Genomic DNA, 16,795 nt, shown 5'->3' with positions numbered 1-16,795 from the left:
ATGGCCTGTCAATGGGCCAGTACCCTTAATGGATTAATTTGAAGTGTTTTTAAAGGTACATTTTTGTGTCGGATAAAATTTGTCACAAGAGGTACATAATGGGGCCTCTTGAAGGTAAAAACTATAAGGGTGTAAGTACCCATGTCAGGGGTACAACAGGCATAGCTTAGAGTGTGCTGCCCCAGTGATATTGGCTAATTGTTATGTTAATTCATTGTTTACTTTTTTTTCAGGATAGCACTATAAACATTAAATCAGTGACAGAATGAGGCAGTATAACGGGACAAATAAAAGCACCACTCTTATGAAAATGAGAAAATATGAAAAATGTTAGATCATTAAATGCTAAAAGCTTCAATTAGAGATACAGTCCAATGGTAATCTCAACAAGTGATACAAACTCTGACTGTGTGTATTATTTAAGTAAATGTGGAAAAAAAATTAAATAAATAAGCCTTTCAAATAAGCCTTAATATCTATGAGGCATCACACTTGTTTTCTGAGTCTCTGAATGCATCAAAAGCAGCCCAATCCATTTATTAATTCAATTCAGTTAAATTCAATGAACTTTAATGGCATGACATACATGTGTACATATTGCCAAAGCAAACAACAACAAAAAAACAAATACAACAAAATGTAAGACAAGATGATAGCATAAATTATACAACAGATCAGTCTTTTTTACATTGAATATTGGTGAATAACGCCATCAGTATTCCATAGTTACTTTTACACTGCACATAATTATTATAATACACGCAAATGTAAACAATTTTGAACAAAAAGCGTCAGCCTTAAATAAAAAAAATAACATGTACATACACACAGCCATATACACGTAAACACACACACACACACACGTACTGTACACATACATTTATAAGATACAAAATAATATTCATTAAAGATAGGGTATATGACACATTTCAACATAATGTCTTTTTTTATTTAACTTATTTCTCTAGTCATGTGGCAAGCAGTTACAAATATAGTGGCAAGAGTTGTAGTTATTTAGATTATATCTCACAGGGTTGATTTGCATCTTCATTGCTGTGTTTGACACTTTCATGTTACATTGTGTTACAAGTGGTCATACCAAACTAGTTAGGGTGACAATAAGTCTTTCACATAAAGCAACAAACTCTATGAGTGTTGATCTGTGTCACCTACACTTCAATAGACCAGACTTTTACATATCTTTCGTATTTTGGACATTCTCAGTCCATACATGATAGGATTGAAAAGTGGTTGGATTATCAAAAAATACAATGACAGAATTATACGCAACACACTGGGCACACTGGTCATGTCAAATCTGGTATGCAAAGTTTCAAAGCAGCACCCAAAGGAAAAATTCAGAAGGGAAACAAGGTGAGGTGTGCAGGTACTAACAGCTTTTTGTCTGGTCTCTTTTGAACCGGAAAAACAAACTTTAAGAATCTTCATGTAAGAAAAAAGGATTGGAATTAGAGGGACTAAGACAGCTATGGTACCAGCAAATAGCCCAAAGATTTTGTTTACTCTGGTGCCAGGGCATGTCAGCTTAACAACCAGGTAGTTGTGACAATACACACTGTTTATGATGTTTCCACACAGTGGCAAACGAATGCTCAAGGATAGAGTGATCAGGAATTTGAGAAAAAAGTACAACCAAATCACAGCAGTAAAGACAGCCACCTTGTTAAATGTCATGCGTGTATTATATTGTAAAGGGCAACAGATAGCAAGGTACCTGTCATAAGACATGAGGGCTAAGTTGCAAAACTCAACAGATACATAAGAGTACAAACAGAATATCTGCAGGAAACATAATGAAGCAGAAACAGTGTGAGTGTCAGAGATTATCTGAACCAGAAGGAATGGAAACAACCCTGCACTGCCATACAGTTCATTTACAAACAGGCTGCACAGAAAAAGATACATAGGTTCATGTAAGCTTCTATTCATACAGATAATCACAATGAGGAAAAAATTGGCAAAACCAATCGCAACAAATAGAAGTAGAATAATCATGAAAACTAAGTATTTCAAAAGCCCACTGTTGAAGTAGGCACTAAGTATGAAATACGAAAACTGTGTAGAATTTACCATGATCCTCCTTTTGGTTCACAAAACATTTATGTGCACATTATGAAATAATTTTAATAAAATTTCTTATTTGTCTGTTATTTGTCTAAAAATGAAATGTGATAGATTTACAGGTTCAGGCTTAAACCAACGCTCCACTTACACTGCTCTCACATCTGTCATTTTAACTGTCAAGAAAATTAATTATTATTATTACCTGAAACTGAAACTCTCAATAGCACTTTACAAAGTAACTTTCACAACAAAGTTTTCAGGTCATACACAATTTAACATTTTTCCTTTGCTGTCCCAAAGACATTCCTAACAGTAGATTGCTGTTGTAATATTGGCTCAGATTCACAGCTGGTGCACTTACGTCCTTCGTCTTCGTCTTTCACCCAAGACAAAAGCTATGTGACCCCAGATCTTCGTATTCTGACTCTGACTTCAGTATTTAAATGATTCTCCCTCCACCTGCCCATTGGGTTGCCAGGTTTCTGACAGTACGTTTTTGCTCTCAGCGGGCCAGGCACATTTCTGCACATACTTGCTTTTAACTTAGAGAAATTGTAAATTCTATCGGCCTATACAGAAACATAGCACCTAAAAGCTGCATGTGCCATATTTCCAATTATACTGGGTGTTTCAAAAGTAGCCTTACATTTTATAAACATTCTTAATACTCTTAATACTTTTCCTGCTTGCAGGTACACCTTTTATTTATGGACTATTGAATGTTGAATTATTTTGTTAAAAATAACTACAGTAATACAGCTTTGTGTTTCAATGTTAGGTAACGCTTTATATTACAGCCCGCTAATTACGGAGTAACTAGTTTGTAATTATGGGGCACTAATAAAATAACAATGCTGTAGTTACAGGGTAACAAAACAAGAAGTCCGGGAATCAAGGGGTAACAATTTTGACGCTGTCGGCGTCAAATGTAATAAAAATCCATTCAATAATAACACAATAAGACTCCAGGGTTAATCTTCCTAATTATATTGGTTGTATGTCCCGACTATTTTTATTTCGCCAAATAATAAAATTTTTCCTTCTGGGCTAATCTTCATAATAATAAAGGTTGCATACCTTAACTATTGTTATATCACAAATTAATATAGTTAACCAGTTAAGTATGTTATCATTATTACTCGTAAACACTCCAAAATGAATGGATATAATCCTCTAGGGATTATCTCCCCAATAATAAAGGGTATGCACCTTAACTATTTTTTAACACTCAATAATAAATTTTACTAATTAACTATTTTATTAATAATAATCACAGAAAGTGCAAACTTCATACAAATCTCCATAATTGCCTGAACAATTCTCTTGACAAATTTCAATACAATATAATGCACCATTGGTGAGATATGGGTCCAAATAGCATGAACATGAATTTAATCAGTTAATTAATAATAGTTGTAATAATCAAAAACACATCAAAATCAGTAGAGTTCTTCCTCTAGGGGTCATTAATGTCCATACCAAATTTGAAAAGATTCTTATAAAAACTGTTCAAGTTATCGCGTTCACATGGAGGATCTGCGGCGGACGCCGCGGTCGGGGTGAATCCATAATATCCCCGAAAGTTATTTCGGGGATATAAATATGAGGGACTTAGCCTAGAAGGTAGTAATGCTGTAACTATTTTCGTAATTACTGCATACTTAAAAAATAATTACAGTTACTTAAAAATTAACAATTTGGTAAAATATTTGAGGGGAAAAAAGAAAAGGGTTCAGTAAAGTAATTATGAGGGACAAAACAAATGCTTGTTCCCTGTAGTTATGGAGTAAGTACAAGGTGTGTGGGTTGTAAAGTAAAGCAGTGCTTGTTCCCCTCTTGTTCACAGTAATTACAGGGTAAGTACAAGGTTGCCCTACAGTAAATACAGTTTAACAGAAAATCACATCCATCTGACTACTTGGGTAACGGATGTTAGGAGAGGAGACCCAACTAGAGTTTACCATCTGAAAGCTGAGTGAATAGTGTTTTGTAGTAGGAAGCTGGTACTATTCTTGGTAATTGTGGGCGGGGCGTCTGCAATTTCTAGTTAGCTAACTTACCAGTAGCAGTTTGAGCTGTTGGCTCTCTGGAGACGAGCGAGGACAGGAAGTGGACGGTTGGAATTCTAACTAGACAAGTCCGTTTCCTGGAATAAAAATGGAGCCAGCAGAGAGTGTGCTTGCTTCAGCTTGAAAGGTAATATTGAGTCGAAGTGGAAGTGTAGCCTTCCCATGGTTTGGGAAGGATCTTCCATTGACCGAAAGTAGTACAGTATGTCTTCTGCAACTAAACAAAGCGACAAATGGTGTTGAGATTCACCTCTTGACTGATTATGCAGCATAAGCTTCCAGAACAGACTTTGTCTCGATGCAGAACTCCAACATGAAGCAGCTGAAGCAGCTGATCCTCCAGCAGCAGCAGACTGTCTCAGCAGGTTTTCACCTGTTCAGATGCAGTCTGGATCCACTAAAGTCTGAGTTCAGCCTCATGAGGAACTGAACACATTTTGTCACTGGAGCCGTGAAGCTGCAGCTAGCTAGCTAGCTAGCATAGCTAGTTCCCTTTGCAGGAGCTGAAACGTTCCAGCTTGCTAAAAGCATGCTGGGTAATGTAGTTCAGTTACTAATTTTGTCGTTCATGTAAATAATACTGAATGGATTTTTGTGAAATTAAGCCAAGCGAGATGTGTTGATGCTTTCTACAACATATTTCAAAATAAAAGCCATCTGCTTTTAGATTGCTGATATGAAGTAATACATACTCATACACAGGGTAAAGACAAGCCTAGGTTTGATGTAAATGAGGGGCGCTATAATGGGAACAGCTTCCGGATAGTTACTGTGTAGACCTGCAGGACTGTATTCACCATTCTTGGGCACTGTGCTGTAATGGCCTTGGGGGATGGGTATTGTATTATTCACTGGCTAACAGGACAATCAAGGGCATTGCTCCAGGCTTTAAAGTAGTGTAGTTGAAGTAGTCGCTGCCTGCTCCACTCGGTGCCTTGATGACCATGTTTCCCATCGATTGTTCTGCCACAATTTGGGAAATTCACGAAATGTCAAAAGTCTCTTGCGATATCAATCCACTCTTGTTTTGTTGTTGTTTTGTGGAAGTTTGACAATCTTTCCTGTCTCTCTTCAATGTAAAACTATCAAAAAAATCTTTAAATCATCAAATCATGCTGCGGACACTCGAAAGTAGGAGAAGTGCTTTTCTTCATCCAGCTCACGCATCTGCTGAACTAGCATGTTGTACTCGCCCCCCTCCTCTCTTCCTTTGGTCAGCAAACGCACCGACCATCTCCTCTTCCTTCGCCTAGAACAGTGGTTCCCAAACTTTTTCTGTCAGGCCGCCCATTTATGATATAGGAACATTTTTATTTGGCAATAGAAAAGCTGTTCAAAAGCATCTTCTTCCCTTAAAACGCTATTGGTCTCGAGTATTTAAATAAAATGAAGTTAATTAGTTAACTTAGGTTCGGGAGCAGGGCCACGCCTCAACCACACCTCTAATCACCTGCCTAGTCTACTTATACCTGGTCAACCCATCCTGCCTCGTTTGTCTCAGATCTCTCGACAACAGACAGACCGTGCATCGCTCCTAAACGCTCGACAGCATTACTAAATCGATTTCAAACAGTCAACTCACCATGGATCCCGAACTGCGGCTCAATCCACCCGATTCAGAGGACGATGATGACTTGTTCGGAGCCGGTTATCCTCCACCAGACATGCCACAGCAACCAGACCACAGCCAAGTGCCCCAGCGGAGTTGCCTGCGCTCAGTGGTTAACGTACCACGGCCCCGTTGGCTTCTCCACTCAAGCTCCACCAACGAGATCTCTCCGACTCCCAGCAGATCTCAGGCCTCCTCTCCTCCTTCAGCGAGGGCCGAAAACCATGGACGTAGCAGGCATGGTCGTAGGAGCCAGCTCCAACCCTCTTCTCATCGGCAGCAGCCCCCCTCACGTAGGCCTACAGTCCTCGGCGATCCACCACGACGCACTCGCGGTGCGCCCTCATCTTCCACTCGGCAGTCTCCTCGTCCACAAACAGAGCCCGACATCAGAGAGTGGACCGTCACCCGCCTCCAACGTTTCCTGAGAGGGAAAGGCATTCCCTTCCACCGCGGCGACAATAAAGCTACACTGTTTAAACTATATTCAGCCTCCATCAATACAGCAACAACAAACACCGTACCTCCCGCGCTTCCGGCTTCCTCGCCAGAGCCAACCACCGCCCGTGTCGTCAGGCGTGATGTCACAGAGCCTCCGTCGCCACAGCCGCAGCCTGCATCATCAGCCCCCCCTGGTGGGGGGCAGGTCGTATGTCCCCCTGTGCCTGCTCCCTCCGTTTCAGACTTCTCTCAGCTGATCTCAGCTTTCTTTTCATCCCTGTCTTCGCAGGCTTCACAAAATCCCTGTGCACATACATCCTTTCTTCCCATCATCCCTTCCTCTACCCTTCCTTCAGCCGCTCACAGCAACATGGCTTCCACTCCCCCCTTTTCTTTCACAGCCAACACGGCAGCATGAGAGCCCCTTCCAGCAACTCAAGGGGCCCCGCCACAGGCTAATCAAGTCGCTTATTCCCAGCCTCCTCCTTCATTTCCAACTGGTCTGTCCTTCCCCCCCCCCCCCTCTCCATCCCCACCCCCTCCCCTTCTCCATCCCCACCCCCTCCTTTCCCTAACACCCAAATGTTTTTTATCCCTGTGCCAATAATTACACTCTAGCCACAGCAGCTCCACCCACCCAGCCAGCTTCGTCACTTTGTCGCCCTTCTCCCGTCTCTCCTGCATTACGCCAGCAGATACTCACCGGTAACTACGTAGATTTAGCCCAGCTCCTTCAGCCTTCCATTGTTGACACTAGCCAGCCCAGGGAAATGCAGACTAACTTCGGTTCAGTGCAGCTCTGCCACCCATTACCTTCAAGGTCAAAGGATTTAACTCCTGCAGAATTCGCCTTTGCACTTTCACTTTACCGCAACATTATCTGCTCAGCCTTTCCCGCACGGAGATCCGAGCTAGATGATTATCTATCTATCATGCTTGACATGGCCTTACGTTTCGGCGGGACCGGTTTTTACAGCTACCACGTCCACTTTGCTAACCAGGCAGCTGGCCGGATACAGCAATTTAATCAGGGAACATACTGGGGCGCCCTCGACTCCGAGCTTTACATGCACAGTCAGGTGCTCCACCACCTCGCTCATGTCCCTCTTCCTCGTGCAACGCCCCAGTCTTCAACCGCCTATCACAAGCCGCACCCCCACCTCCCATCATCCCCAGGCCCGCGGACATACGTCCTTCAGTCAATGTCCCCATGCCGAAGGGAGTCGACAAACGGGGAAGGCCAATCCTCTACCAGGGAGGCAGGATGGTGTGCAACAACTTCAACCACCTGGGCTGCACTCTTTCCAACTGCCGCCTCCTGCACGTCTGCTCCTTCTGCGGAGGTGCTCATGCCAGGAGTACCTGCCCCCACAATCCAACCACACCTGCAGACTGACTAGCACGGCATCTCGGCACACCCATTAAGGTACATGTCCTTGTCACTGCTCTACAAAACCATCCAGATAGACAGTTCGTTCACTTTCTCATCAATGGCTTCACACATGGTTTCCATCCAGGTATAGAAGTACTTCCCGATACTTCCCACGTCTCTCACAACCTTCAGTCCGCTCTTGCGGAACCTCACACTGTCGACACCCTATTGGCCAAGGAAGTCAAGGAAGGATTCATGATAGGCCCATTCGACAATCCTCCTTTTCCGGTATTCCGCATCAGCCCAATAGGCGTCACCACTCGGAAATACTCCGGAAAAAAGAGGCTGATAATAGACCTGTCTTCCCCGCATGGCTCACACATTCCGAGCATCAACAGTGTCATTCCTAGTCCCGATTTCTCTATGCAATATGCAACCATCGACCATGCCATCACCCTCATCCGTTTGGCAGGACGCGGAGCAAGCAGACATCACCAGCGCATTCAAAGTCTTGCCAATCCATCCAGACTTCTGGCGTTTTTTTCGGTGTTTGCTGGAAAGGTGCATATTATTTTTCTGTGCGCCTTACCTTCGGCTGCAGAAGCAGTCCTAGGATCTTCGACTCTCTTTCAGAAGCCCTGTGCTGGATCCTGACTAACAACCACAGACTCCCTTACATACTCCATCTTCTTGACGATTTCCTCGTCGTCACTCCACCAGCCTCACCTCCTCACCTCGGGCTCACTACTTTCACAAAAGTTTTCTCAGAACTTGGTGTCCCTCTTTCTGAGGAGAAAACCTCAGGGCCGAGCACATCCATCGAGTTCTTAGGCATCACCCTGGACTCAATTTCCTTCCAGGCATCTCTGCCCTCAGAGAAAATACAGCGCATCACTCTGCTCCTGTCGAACTATCTCCTGGCAGACAGATGCACCAAACGCCAGCTACTAGCCCTCCTTGGCCATCTCAATTATGCCATTCGCATAATTCCACAAGCAAAATCCTTCCTGTCCAACCTTCTGACTAAAGCTGCAGCCGTCCCCTCTCTCCACGATAGAGTCGATCTGGACGATGCCTGCAAAATGGAAATGCGTATGTGGCAACATTTCCTGTCTTCTTGGAACGGCATTTCCTTCTTCTATGACGACTTCATCACCCAGCCCGAGGACATCCAACTTTACACGGACGCAGCTCCCTCCACAGGTTTCGGTGGCTACTATGGAGGGAGATGGTTCGCTTCTGCTTGGCCCTCAGAGTTCAAATCTCTCGACTCCAAGTCCCGCTCTCCTTCATCCGCGCTTCACGAGCTATACCCCATTGTCATAGCTGCCATTCTTTGGGGGCATGAATGGTCTAGGAAGTCCATACTCATCCACTCCGATAACACCGCAGTCGTAGAGATCCTAAACAAAGGTCGATCCCGTTCTCCAGCCATCATGCAGTTCCTGCGCAGACTCACGTTAATCTCGGCTCAACACCAGTTCATCCTCCGGGCAGCCCACATTCCTGGTCACCACAACAGCATCGCTGATTCATTGTCTCGTTTCTCATTCCAGAAATTCAGACACTTGGCCCCAGAATCGGATTTTCATCCCATACCAATCCCACCGTTTTCAGCCACAACATTCAACTAGCTCCACAGCTGGGAAACCTCTCTAACGCTTCACAAGAAGCTATCCTCAACAGCCTCGCCCCAAGCACTCTCTCAGCCTACCTAACTGGCTGGAATTGTTTCAAGGCATACCACGCCACCTACCAGCTGTCATTTCCCTCTCTGGATGTCATGTCTATCTGCAATTTTATCACCCATGCTCATTCTGTCCAAAAAATCCGGTCCTCCACCATCCAGACCTACTTAGCAGGAATCAACTTCTTCTTCAAACTAGTCACTGGCCTCCATTGTCCTCCTACCTCCCATTCCCATGTTACCATGTTAATCAAAGGCTTGCGCAAACAGGAACCTGCTCTCCCGGCCAGACGCTTGCCACTCACTTCTGACCTTCTCAGCCTCTGCATCCGTTCTCTACGTTCAGGCTACATATCCCCTATTGTAGCTCCCTCCAGTAATAGACACGATGCACGAGGTCATGGTTAAAGAACGGGGCTTTATTCCTATATCGAACCAACCCGTGAAAACTGGGTTAAAAGAGAAAATAAAAAAGACAATAGATGAAATGCATGTATGTATGTCTTGTAGTCACAATTCTCAATTCCCCTACAGCTATACAACAGGTTGCATATGTTAGCTAACACATTCATAGCATATGTAACCGTGTAGAAATTAACTTAAACTCAAACATACCTCGTAGGCTGCTTACTACTAAGAGGGGCTAAATCTTGCTTGCTTCGTCTTTGTCCTTGTCTTCTTTCTTCTATGTTAGTATATACTGTATATGTGTGCATATATGCTTGATAATTAAGCTCTTATGCCATTCTTCCTTTGTTTTGGCGTTTCGCTAGCAAGGTGTTTCATTTTTAATTGCATGAGGAATGCTGGAGCGACAGAGATTAGTTCCGCCTCTAGGACTACTGTATTATAGGTAGGAACCAAAAAAAAGCAAGGTGCCAAACTAGAAACTTAACTAACAATGTGAGGCAGTTACACCTATGGTCGACTTGACCCTAGAATCCATGTTCCTGCTGGCTTTTTTCGGCTTCCTGAGGTGCTCCGAATTTGCCTATAATCTGCCTATAATCCTTCTCGTCATCCCAGTCTATCTGACATAACCATCCACACTTCCGACTCTCTCATATTCACGCTCCGAAGGAGTAAAGCAGATCAGCTGGGAATTTCTCTCCCTATCTACATTTTCTGCCTCGACTCCTATCTCAGCCCATACGAGCCACTGGCCAAATACATCAGCTCTAGGTATGCCACCAAGGCATCACCTCAACACCAGCTCTTTCTCACCGAGACAGGAAAAATGGCCACTCGATTCTGGTTCCAGAAGCATTTACACAGAGTCCTCCACATTTCAGGCATATCTTCAGAACACTATTCGAGCCATTCCTTCCGCATCAGCACAGCAGCCAGACTGGGCATCTCGGATCAAACCATCCAGGTCCTGGGCCGCTGGTCATCTCAGGCATATCGCTCCTATATCCGCAACAATCTTAACGATCTCCGTCAAGCTCACACTCAATTCAGCTCAATCTAGATCTGACTCTTTTGGGGGCCTGTTATCAGCTCGGATGGGAACTTGCCTGAGATGGAACCCCCACACTGAGTCTCCCTCCGCCCGGTCTCCAGTACGTCCTCCCAGACCAGCCTAACACACGACATCCTCCTTCCACCTTCACCCCTCCCCTTACATCCATTCACTTGTCCTCAACATCCAATACCTCTGAATTTCCATTAAACCTTTAAATGACATATTGTTGTGGCGTGGTCCCTGCTAGTGAAGTGTAGGTTAAAGCCTTTTTACAACTTGATGGCTGCATTAGAGAACGGCAGCGATGGTTATGCGTGGCGTGGTGCTGAAGTCTCATAATTTGACTTGTTTAGCAGGCGTCGAGGGCTAAGGGCGTGTACACACTGTCCGCCTTTTTCTCAGCTGCCTCCGCCTTTTTTTACATGAAAACCTATGGGAAGCGACCGCACGGCAGAAAAAAAGCGGCCGCTCTAAAAAGGCGGTGCGGCACCCACCTTTTCTAAAAAATAAAAAAAAAGCGGACAGTGTGTACACTAATGTGGGGCCTCCTCTGTAACTTGTTTTACAAATTGTAGATGGGGAATATGACATGGCCTGAAAAGTTTTTCAGTCAGAAGATTTTTTTTTGCTTTAATCCCTGTAAACATTCTTGAATATATTTTCACATTTAAAGTAAAATTAACTTTTTAAATTGAACTTAGGAACAGTGCAACAACTCTGATTTCCCCACTTTTAACAGCAGGTGCTCTCAAACTGAATTAGTGTACAAGAAAAAACACAAATCCTACATATCAATGACTGATGTGGGCTGACTGTCTCGTCATACTTCCTTACTTCCTTACTTTTATCTGTCGTGGTCGCGTTGTCGGCTGCATTCACATTGCGGAGCGGTTTCCGCCTGAAATCCGCGTCCTGCGACCCGCCTCGCTTTGTAAAAAGTGGCAGAAATGAAGCGGAGCAGTGACGCATTCCACGCGGATCCGCTCAAGTCGAACTATTTTCAACTCTTTGCGCGACCGTCCGCAGCGGAAAAATCCACGATCCACCGCGGAGCCGGCAGTGAGCGCAGAATCCGCTCTCTTCCATAGGAAATAATGGCGTTTTGAGCGGAAACCGCTCCGCAATGTGAACGCAATGTGGGGGGGTATTATGTCGCGCCCCCCCCTGTAGTTCCTCTGTTACCCCCCTAGGGGGCGCGCCCCCCAGTTTGGGAACCTCTGGCCTAGAATGCTTCAAGTACGCTAACAACAGCAGCTCGTCTTCTTCTGACTCCATATCATCTTCCTCAGATGAGGTTGCACACATGTAATCACCGAAAAACTGCAACATTCTCATCTCCGTTGAAGCGCGGTGCCACATTTTGTTTGAATGGACAACAGGAAACTTTGACCTCTGAAACTATGACTAGTTCCTGTTTACTATTATTAATTGTTAAAGAGAAATTAGTTTGTATTAGTCAACAGGTATACACAGTATGTTCCTATGAGCATGTTTTAACTCACATGGTTAAACTGACCTCAGTAGACACACCTGGAATCTTTCATCCCTGGTAGAGACACTGACTTCATCACAGTGTGAGCAGCTTGCTCAGTGCTGCTGCATGGAGAACAGCTTCCTGCAAACCCTGAAACTGACCAGCTGCTCTACTGACCAGCGAGTTTATCATTCTCCAGTGATGAAAATATCTGTCTGTCTGCCTGTCTGTCTGTCTCTCTGTCTTTCTCTCTGCCTGTCTGTCTCTCTGTCTGTCTGTCTGTCTGTCTGCCTCTCTGTCTGTCTGTCTGCCTGTCTGTCTCTCTGTCTGTCTGTCTGTCTGTCTGCCTCTCTGTCTGTCTGTCTGCCTGTCTGTCTCTCTGTCTGTCTGTCTGCCTGTCTGTCTGTCTCTCTGTCTTTCTCTCTGCCTGTCTGTCTGTCTGTCTGTCTGTCTGTCTGCCTGTCTGTCTGCCTGTCTGCCTGTCTCTGCCTCTGAAGGGAGGTCATTACAGTATAACCAGTGGTTAGTCTGCTCAGGCTGATTGGTCTCACTGGTTAACGGCTCCTGCTGTAATTTGCTTCAGAGGGAATTAGGAGACATAGTAGCTAATGGCTTGTTGTGAAGCTAAATGTTCCTGGTCAAACAAACATGTTGTCAAGCTGAAATGACCATCGGCCTGAGGGACTTCATTATGAGCTACAGTGATCTAACTTCCCCTGACGCCTGGGACCAGGAGCCTGCAGGGTGCACACTGTTCAACTTAGAACAAACTAACTTTGTCCAAAATGCCTTTCATTCATGAATATTGTATTAGATCTTTGTTGCATTTTTTTTTTTTTGCTTAATTGTTAGTAAATGTATTTAGGAATGAGTTTTTTGGGGCCAGCAGCAGGTAGGCATCCACTGCCTTGCTCAGAGACACTTCATCAGGGACAGTGCATTGAGTAGCCAATGTACTGAGATCAGACCTAGTGTGACATTATTAGTTGCTCAGGAGGAGCGGCTCTATCAGAACTGGACTCTTATGGGGATTACAGTATACACTGTTTAGGCCAACATCAACCTTTCTGGCCTGTGACCCTTAAAACAAAGTGATGCCCCCGTTTGATCATTTTAACTGATCAAAAACCAACAGTTTACATATATGATTATTTAAATTAATAACGCCAATATTGCAAGATTATACATTTTCATACATGTTCCTGCTCTCCTGTCTCAATTGACAAACTGGAGCTCCAGACTGGGGTTTTTGACAAAGAGTAAACAATTTACAATAAGCTATAGCCATCTTTTAGCTTCTCTGGTTACTGGGTAGTTGTTTTTTTTAGATGCGATTATAATATTTTCCTTTTGACTTCTACGGACAGGCTGGGTCCTGCTCTATCTCATATCTCTTAACAACGTATGACCAGTGATGGAGTGGTAAATAAAAGGTGGGTGAACTATGACGACCAATCTGACAGAACCAAGATGAGAGTTCAGTGAATTTAGTGGAAGCCGGATTTTCCCCTTGGTCAAACAGAAGCCACCATCACCACATACTAATAAACAGGAAAATGAATTACAGAATGGAGGTATTTTATTTGTATATTTATGAACACTTTCATAATGTAATAATGAAATGTGATACCCAAGAAAACAGGGCAAATTGACATGCTATTTTATCTTACTAAGATGCTAAATTCAAATTACATTTTGAGGATGTTGAAATCATTCAACATAAAAAAACAAAACATGTCACTTTTTATTATTCATATAAGAAGAGTTTGGCTCCAAAATGAGATATCCATTTGAAAAAAGTGACACCTACTCTGACAAAACAAATTATGGTAATTTTTAAAGAAGAGTAAGCAAGGTAACTCCACTGTCTTTTAAAAAAAAACCTATTTACTCATTTAAGAAAAAAAGTCATTACGTGAAGTTTATCAATCAGTATCTCTAAATATAGAGGATCCAGTCTGTAAAAGTGTCTCATTTAGTCAACCGACAACTTGAGTCATCTAGTATTTGTTTTTATTTTACGCTGTCATTCATGTCATGTGAGCAGCTGTCACTTGCCGAACGTCTCAGTTTAGAACCAAACTCTTCATTTCCATCAGAGTGGATGTGATCAGAGGGTCACAGAGGGACGGCCAGCTGTATTCTTCTGTTAAACATGCTGCTGATGTTGTTCCTGATCTTTGGCAGCTTGATTCCATAGATGATCGGGTTCAGAATAGGAAGAACCAGGAAGCCCTCCATGGACATGATCACTCTGAACACATGGGGAATGTCATGAGCTGCCAGCGCAGGCTGGGCCACTTCAAATGCAATACTCAACACAAAGCTGATGTAGGTCACCAGGTGAGGGACGCATGTCGACAAGGACTTGGCTCTCGTGGTTTTAGACACCCTGAAGATGATGACTAGGATCTTCACATAACAACCAACAATAACCAGTAAAGACAGAACAACCACAAGACTAGTAAATATGAACTCAATCATGTTGATTAATTTGATATCAACGCATGATAATTTGGTTATGGATCCGTTGTCACAAAATATTCTGGGTACATGGTATCCACACAATGGTAACATACCGCTCACTGATAAAAGACAAGCATATGCCATGAAGGGTAAAAGCCAAGCTACTATTAATAGCGTATAAACTGTAGACTTACTGAGGATGTTACGATACATCAACGGACGCGAGATTGCTGCATACCTGTCATAAGCCATGACTGTCAGTATATTACATTCAACAGAGACATATGTGTGAACGCAGAAGGCCTGTACGATGCAACCTGCTCTCGAAATAACCTGAACATTAGACAGAAGATCGTGGATGAGCTTGGGATAGAAAACAGCACACCCATACAGACTGTTGACAAGCAAATTAGCTAAAAAGATATACATGGGTTCATGCAGACTCTGCTTACAACATATCAGGACAAGAATTGAGACATTTAACACGATAATCACCAGGTAACCTGCAAAAGTGATGCAGAAGTAGAGATACTTGAGGTGATCTAGTCCCTTAAAGCCCAGTAATACCAACAGTTCAACCTCAGAGTCATTTATCATTTTAACTCCAAACAAAACATAAGATTTACATACATTAATATTAAAGGCATAAAGCATAGATCATATTCAGACACCACAAAAACAAGAAAGCACTTTGACATAAATATCAGGAATAATTTTGGCCAATTAAACCTGCAGATAAAAAAGGATGGAGACAGTCAGAGGATTTCAATGCATTGTGTTCCAGTCAAAGGAATGAGGTTCTGCATCCTGTCCCAGCTGAAGAAGCTGTGAGGCTTGGACCGGCACTCTGGCTCTTTTATGTTACATGTTTTAGACACAGCTCTCCTAACATGGCCGTCAAATCTCAGGACGCAAACTCTCCCATCTGTTCTGTTGCTATGCAAAACACACCCGTCCTAACCTGGTACTCAGAGATTGTAGACAAAAGTAATCAATCACAGAAGGGAAGCTGAGGCCAGTTTACCTGGTAGATTTATGTGGTCATGTGACCCCAACCTGACGTGACCCCAACGTGACGTGACCCCAATGTGACGTGACCCCAATGTGACATGACGTGACCACAATCTGACAATGAAGGTGACCCCAACCTGACATGACGTGACCCCAACCTGACGTGACCCCAACCTGACATGACCCCAATGTGACGTGACCCCAATGTGACGTGACCCCAACCTGACATGACCCCAACCTGACATGACGTGACCCTAACCTGACATGACGTGACCCCAACGTGTCGTGACCCCAACTTGAAGTGACGTGACCCCAACCTGACATGACGTGACCCCAACCTGACATGTCGTGACCCCAACCTGACATGACGTGACCCCAACCTGACATGACGTGACCCCAACCTGACATGTCGTGACCCCAACCTGACATGTCGTGACCCCAACCTGACAATGAAGGTGACCCCAACCTGACATGATGTGACCCCAACCTGACATGACGTGACCCTAACCTGACGTGACCCCAATGTGACGTGACCCCAATGTGACGTGACTCCAACCTGACAATGAACGTGACCCCAACCTGACATGTCGTGACCCCAACCTGACGTGACCCCAACCTGACATGACGTGACCCCAACCTGATGTGACCCCAATGTGACGTGACCCCAATGTGACATGACCCCAACGTGACGTGACCCCAACCTGACATGACGTGACCCCAACCTGACTTGACGTGACCCCAACCTGATGTGACCCCAATGTGACGTGACCCCAATGTGACGTGACCCCAACGTGACGTGACCCAAACCTGACATGACATGACCCCAACCTGATGTGACCCCAATGTGACGTGACCCCAATGTGACGTGACCCCAACGTGACGTGACCCCAACCTGACAATGAACGTGACCCCAACCTGACGTGACGTGACCCCAACCTGACATGACGTGACCCCAATGTGACGTGACCCCAACCTGAAGTGATGTGACCCCAACCTGACATGACGTGACCCCAACCTGAAGTGACGTGACCCCAACCTGACATGACGTGACCCCAACCTGAAGTGATGTGACCCCAACCTGACATGACGTGACCCCAACCTGACATGACGTGACCC

The 16,795-nt window shown here is 44.2% G+C and overlaps 1 protein-coding gene and 1 pseudogene across 1 annotated transcript; one reads left to right on the top strand and one right to left on the bottom strand.

Moving 5' to 3' along the window:
* Positions 1-1,176: 1,176 nt before the first annotated feature.
* LOC139929782 (olfactory receptor 4E2-like) lies at positions 1,177-2,118 on the bottom strand. The gene has a single exon (XM_071922791.2). It carries the CDS (start codon positions 2,092-2,094, stop codon positions 1,177-1,179), a length of 918 nt encoding a protein of 305 aa, XP_071778892.2. The 5' UTR covers positions 2,095-2,118.
* A 5,027-nt stretch (positions 2,119-7,145) lies between these two features.
* Positions 7,146-9,210, top strand: LOC144539384 (uncharacterized; annotated as a pseudogene).
* Positions 9,211-16,795: the final 7,585 nt, after the last annotated feature.

This window comes from Centroberyx gerrardi, chromosome 6, assembly GCF_048128805.1.
Source record: "Centroberyx gerrardi isolate f3 chromosome 6, fCenGer3.hap1.cur.20231027, whole genome shotgun sequence".
Classification (NCBI taxonomy): Eukaryota; Metazoa; Chordata; class Actinopteri; order Beryciformes; family Berycidae; genus Centroberyx; species Centroberyx gerrardi.
Note: the sequence above shows the minus strand (reverse complement) of the source record. Positions and strands in the feature narration are given on the sequence as shown.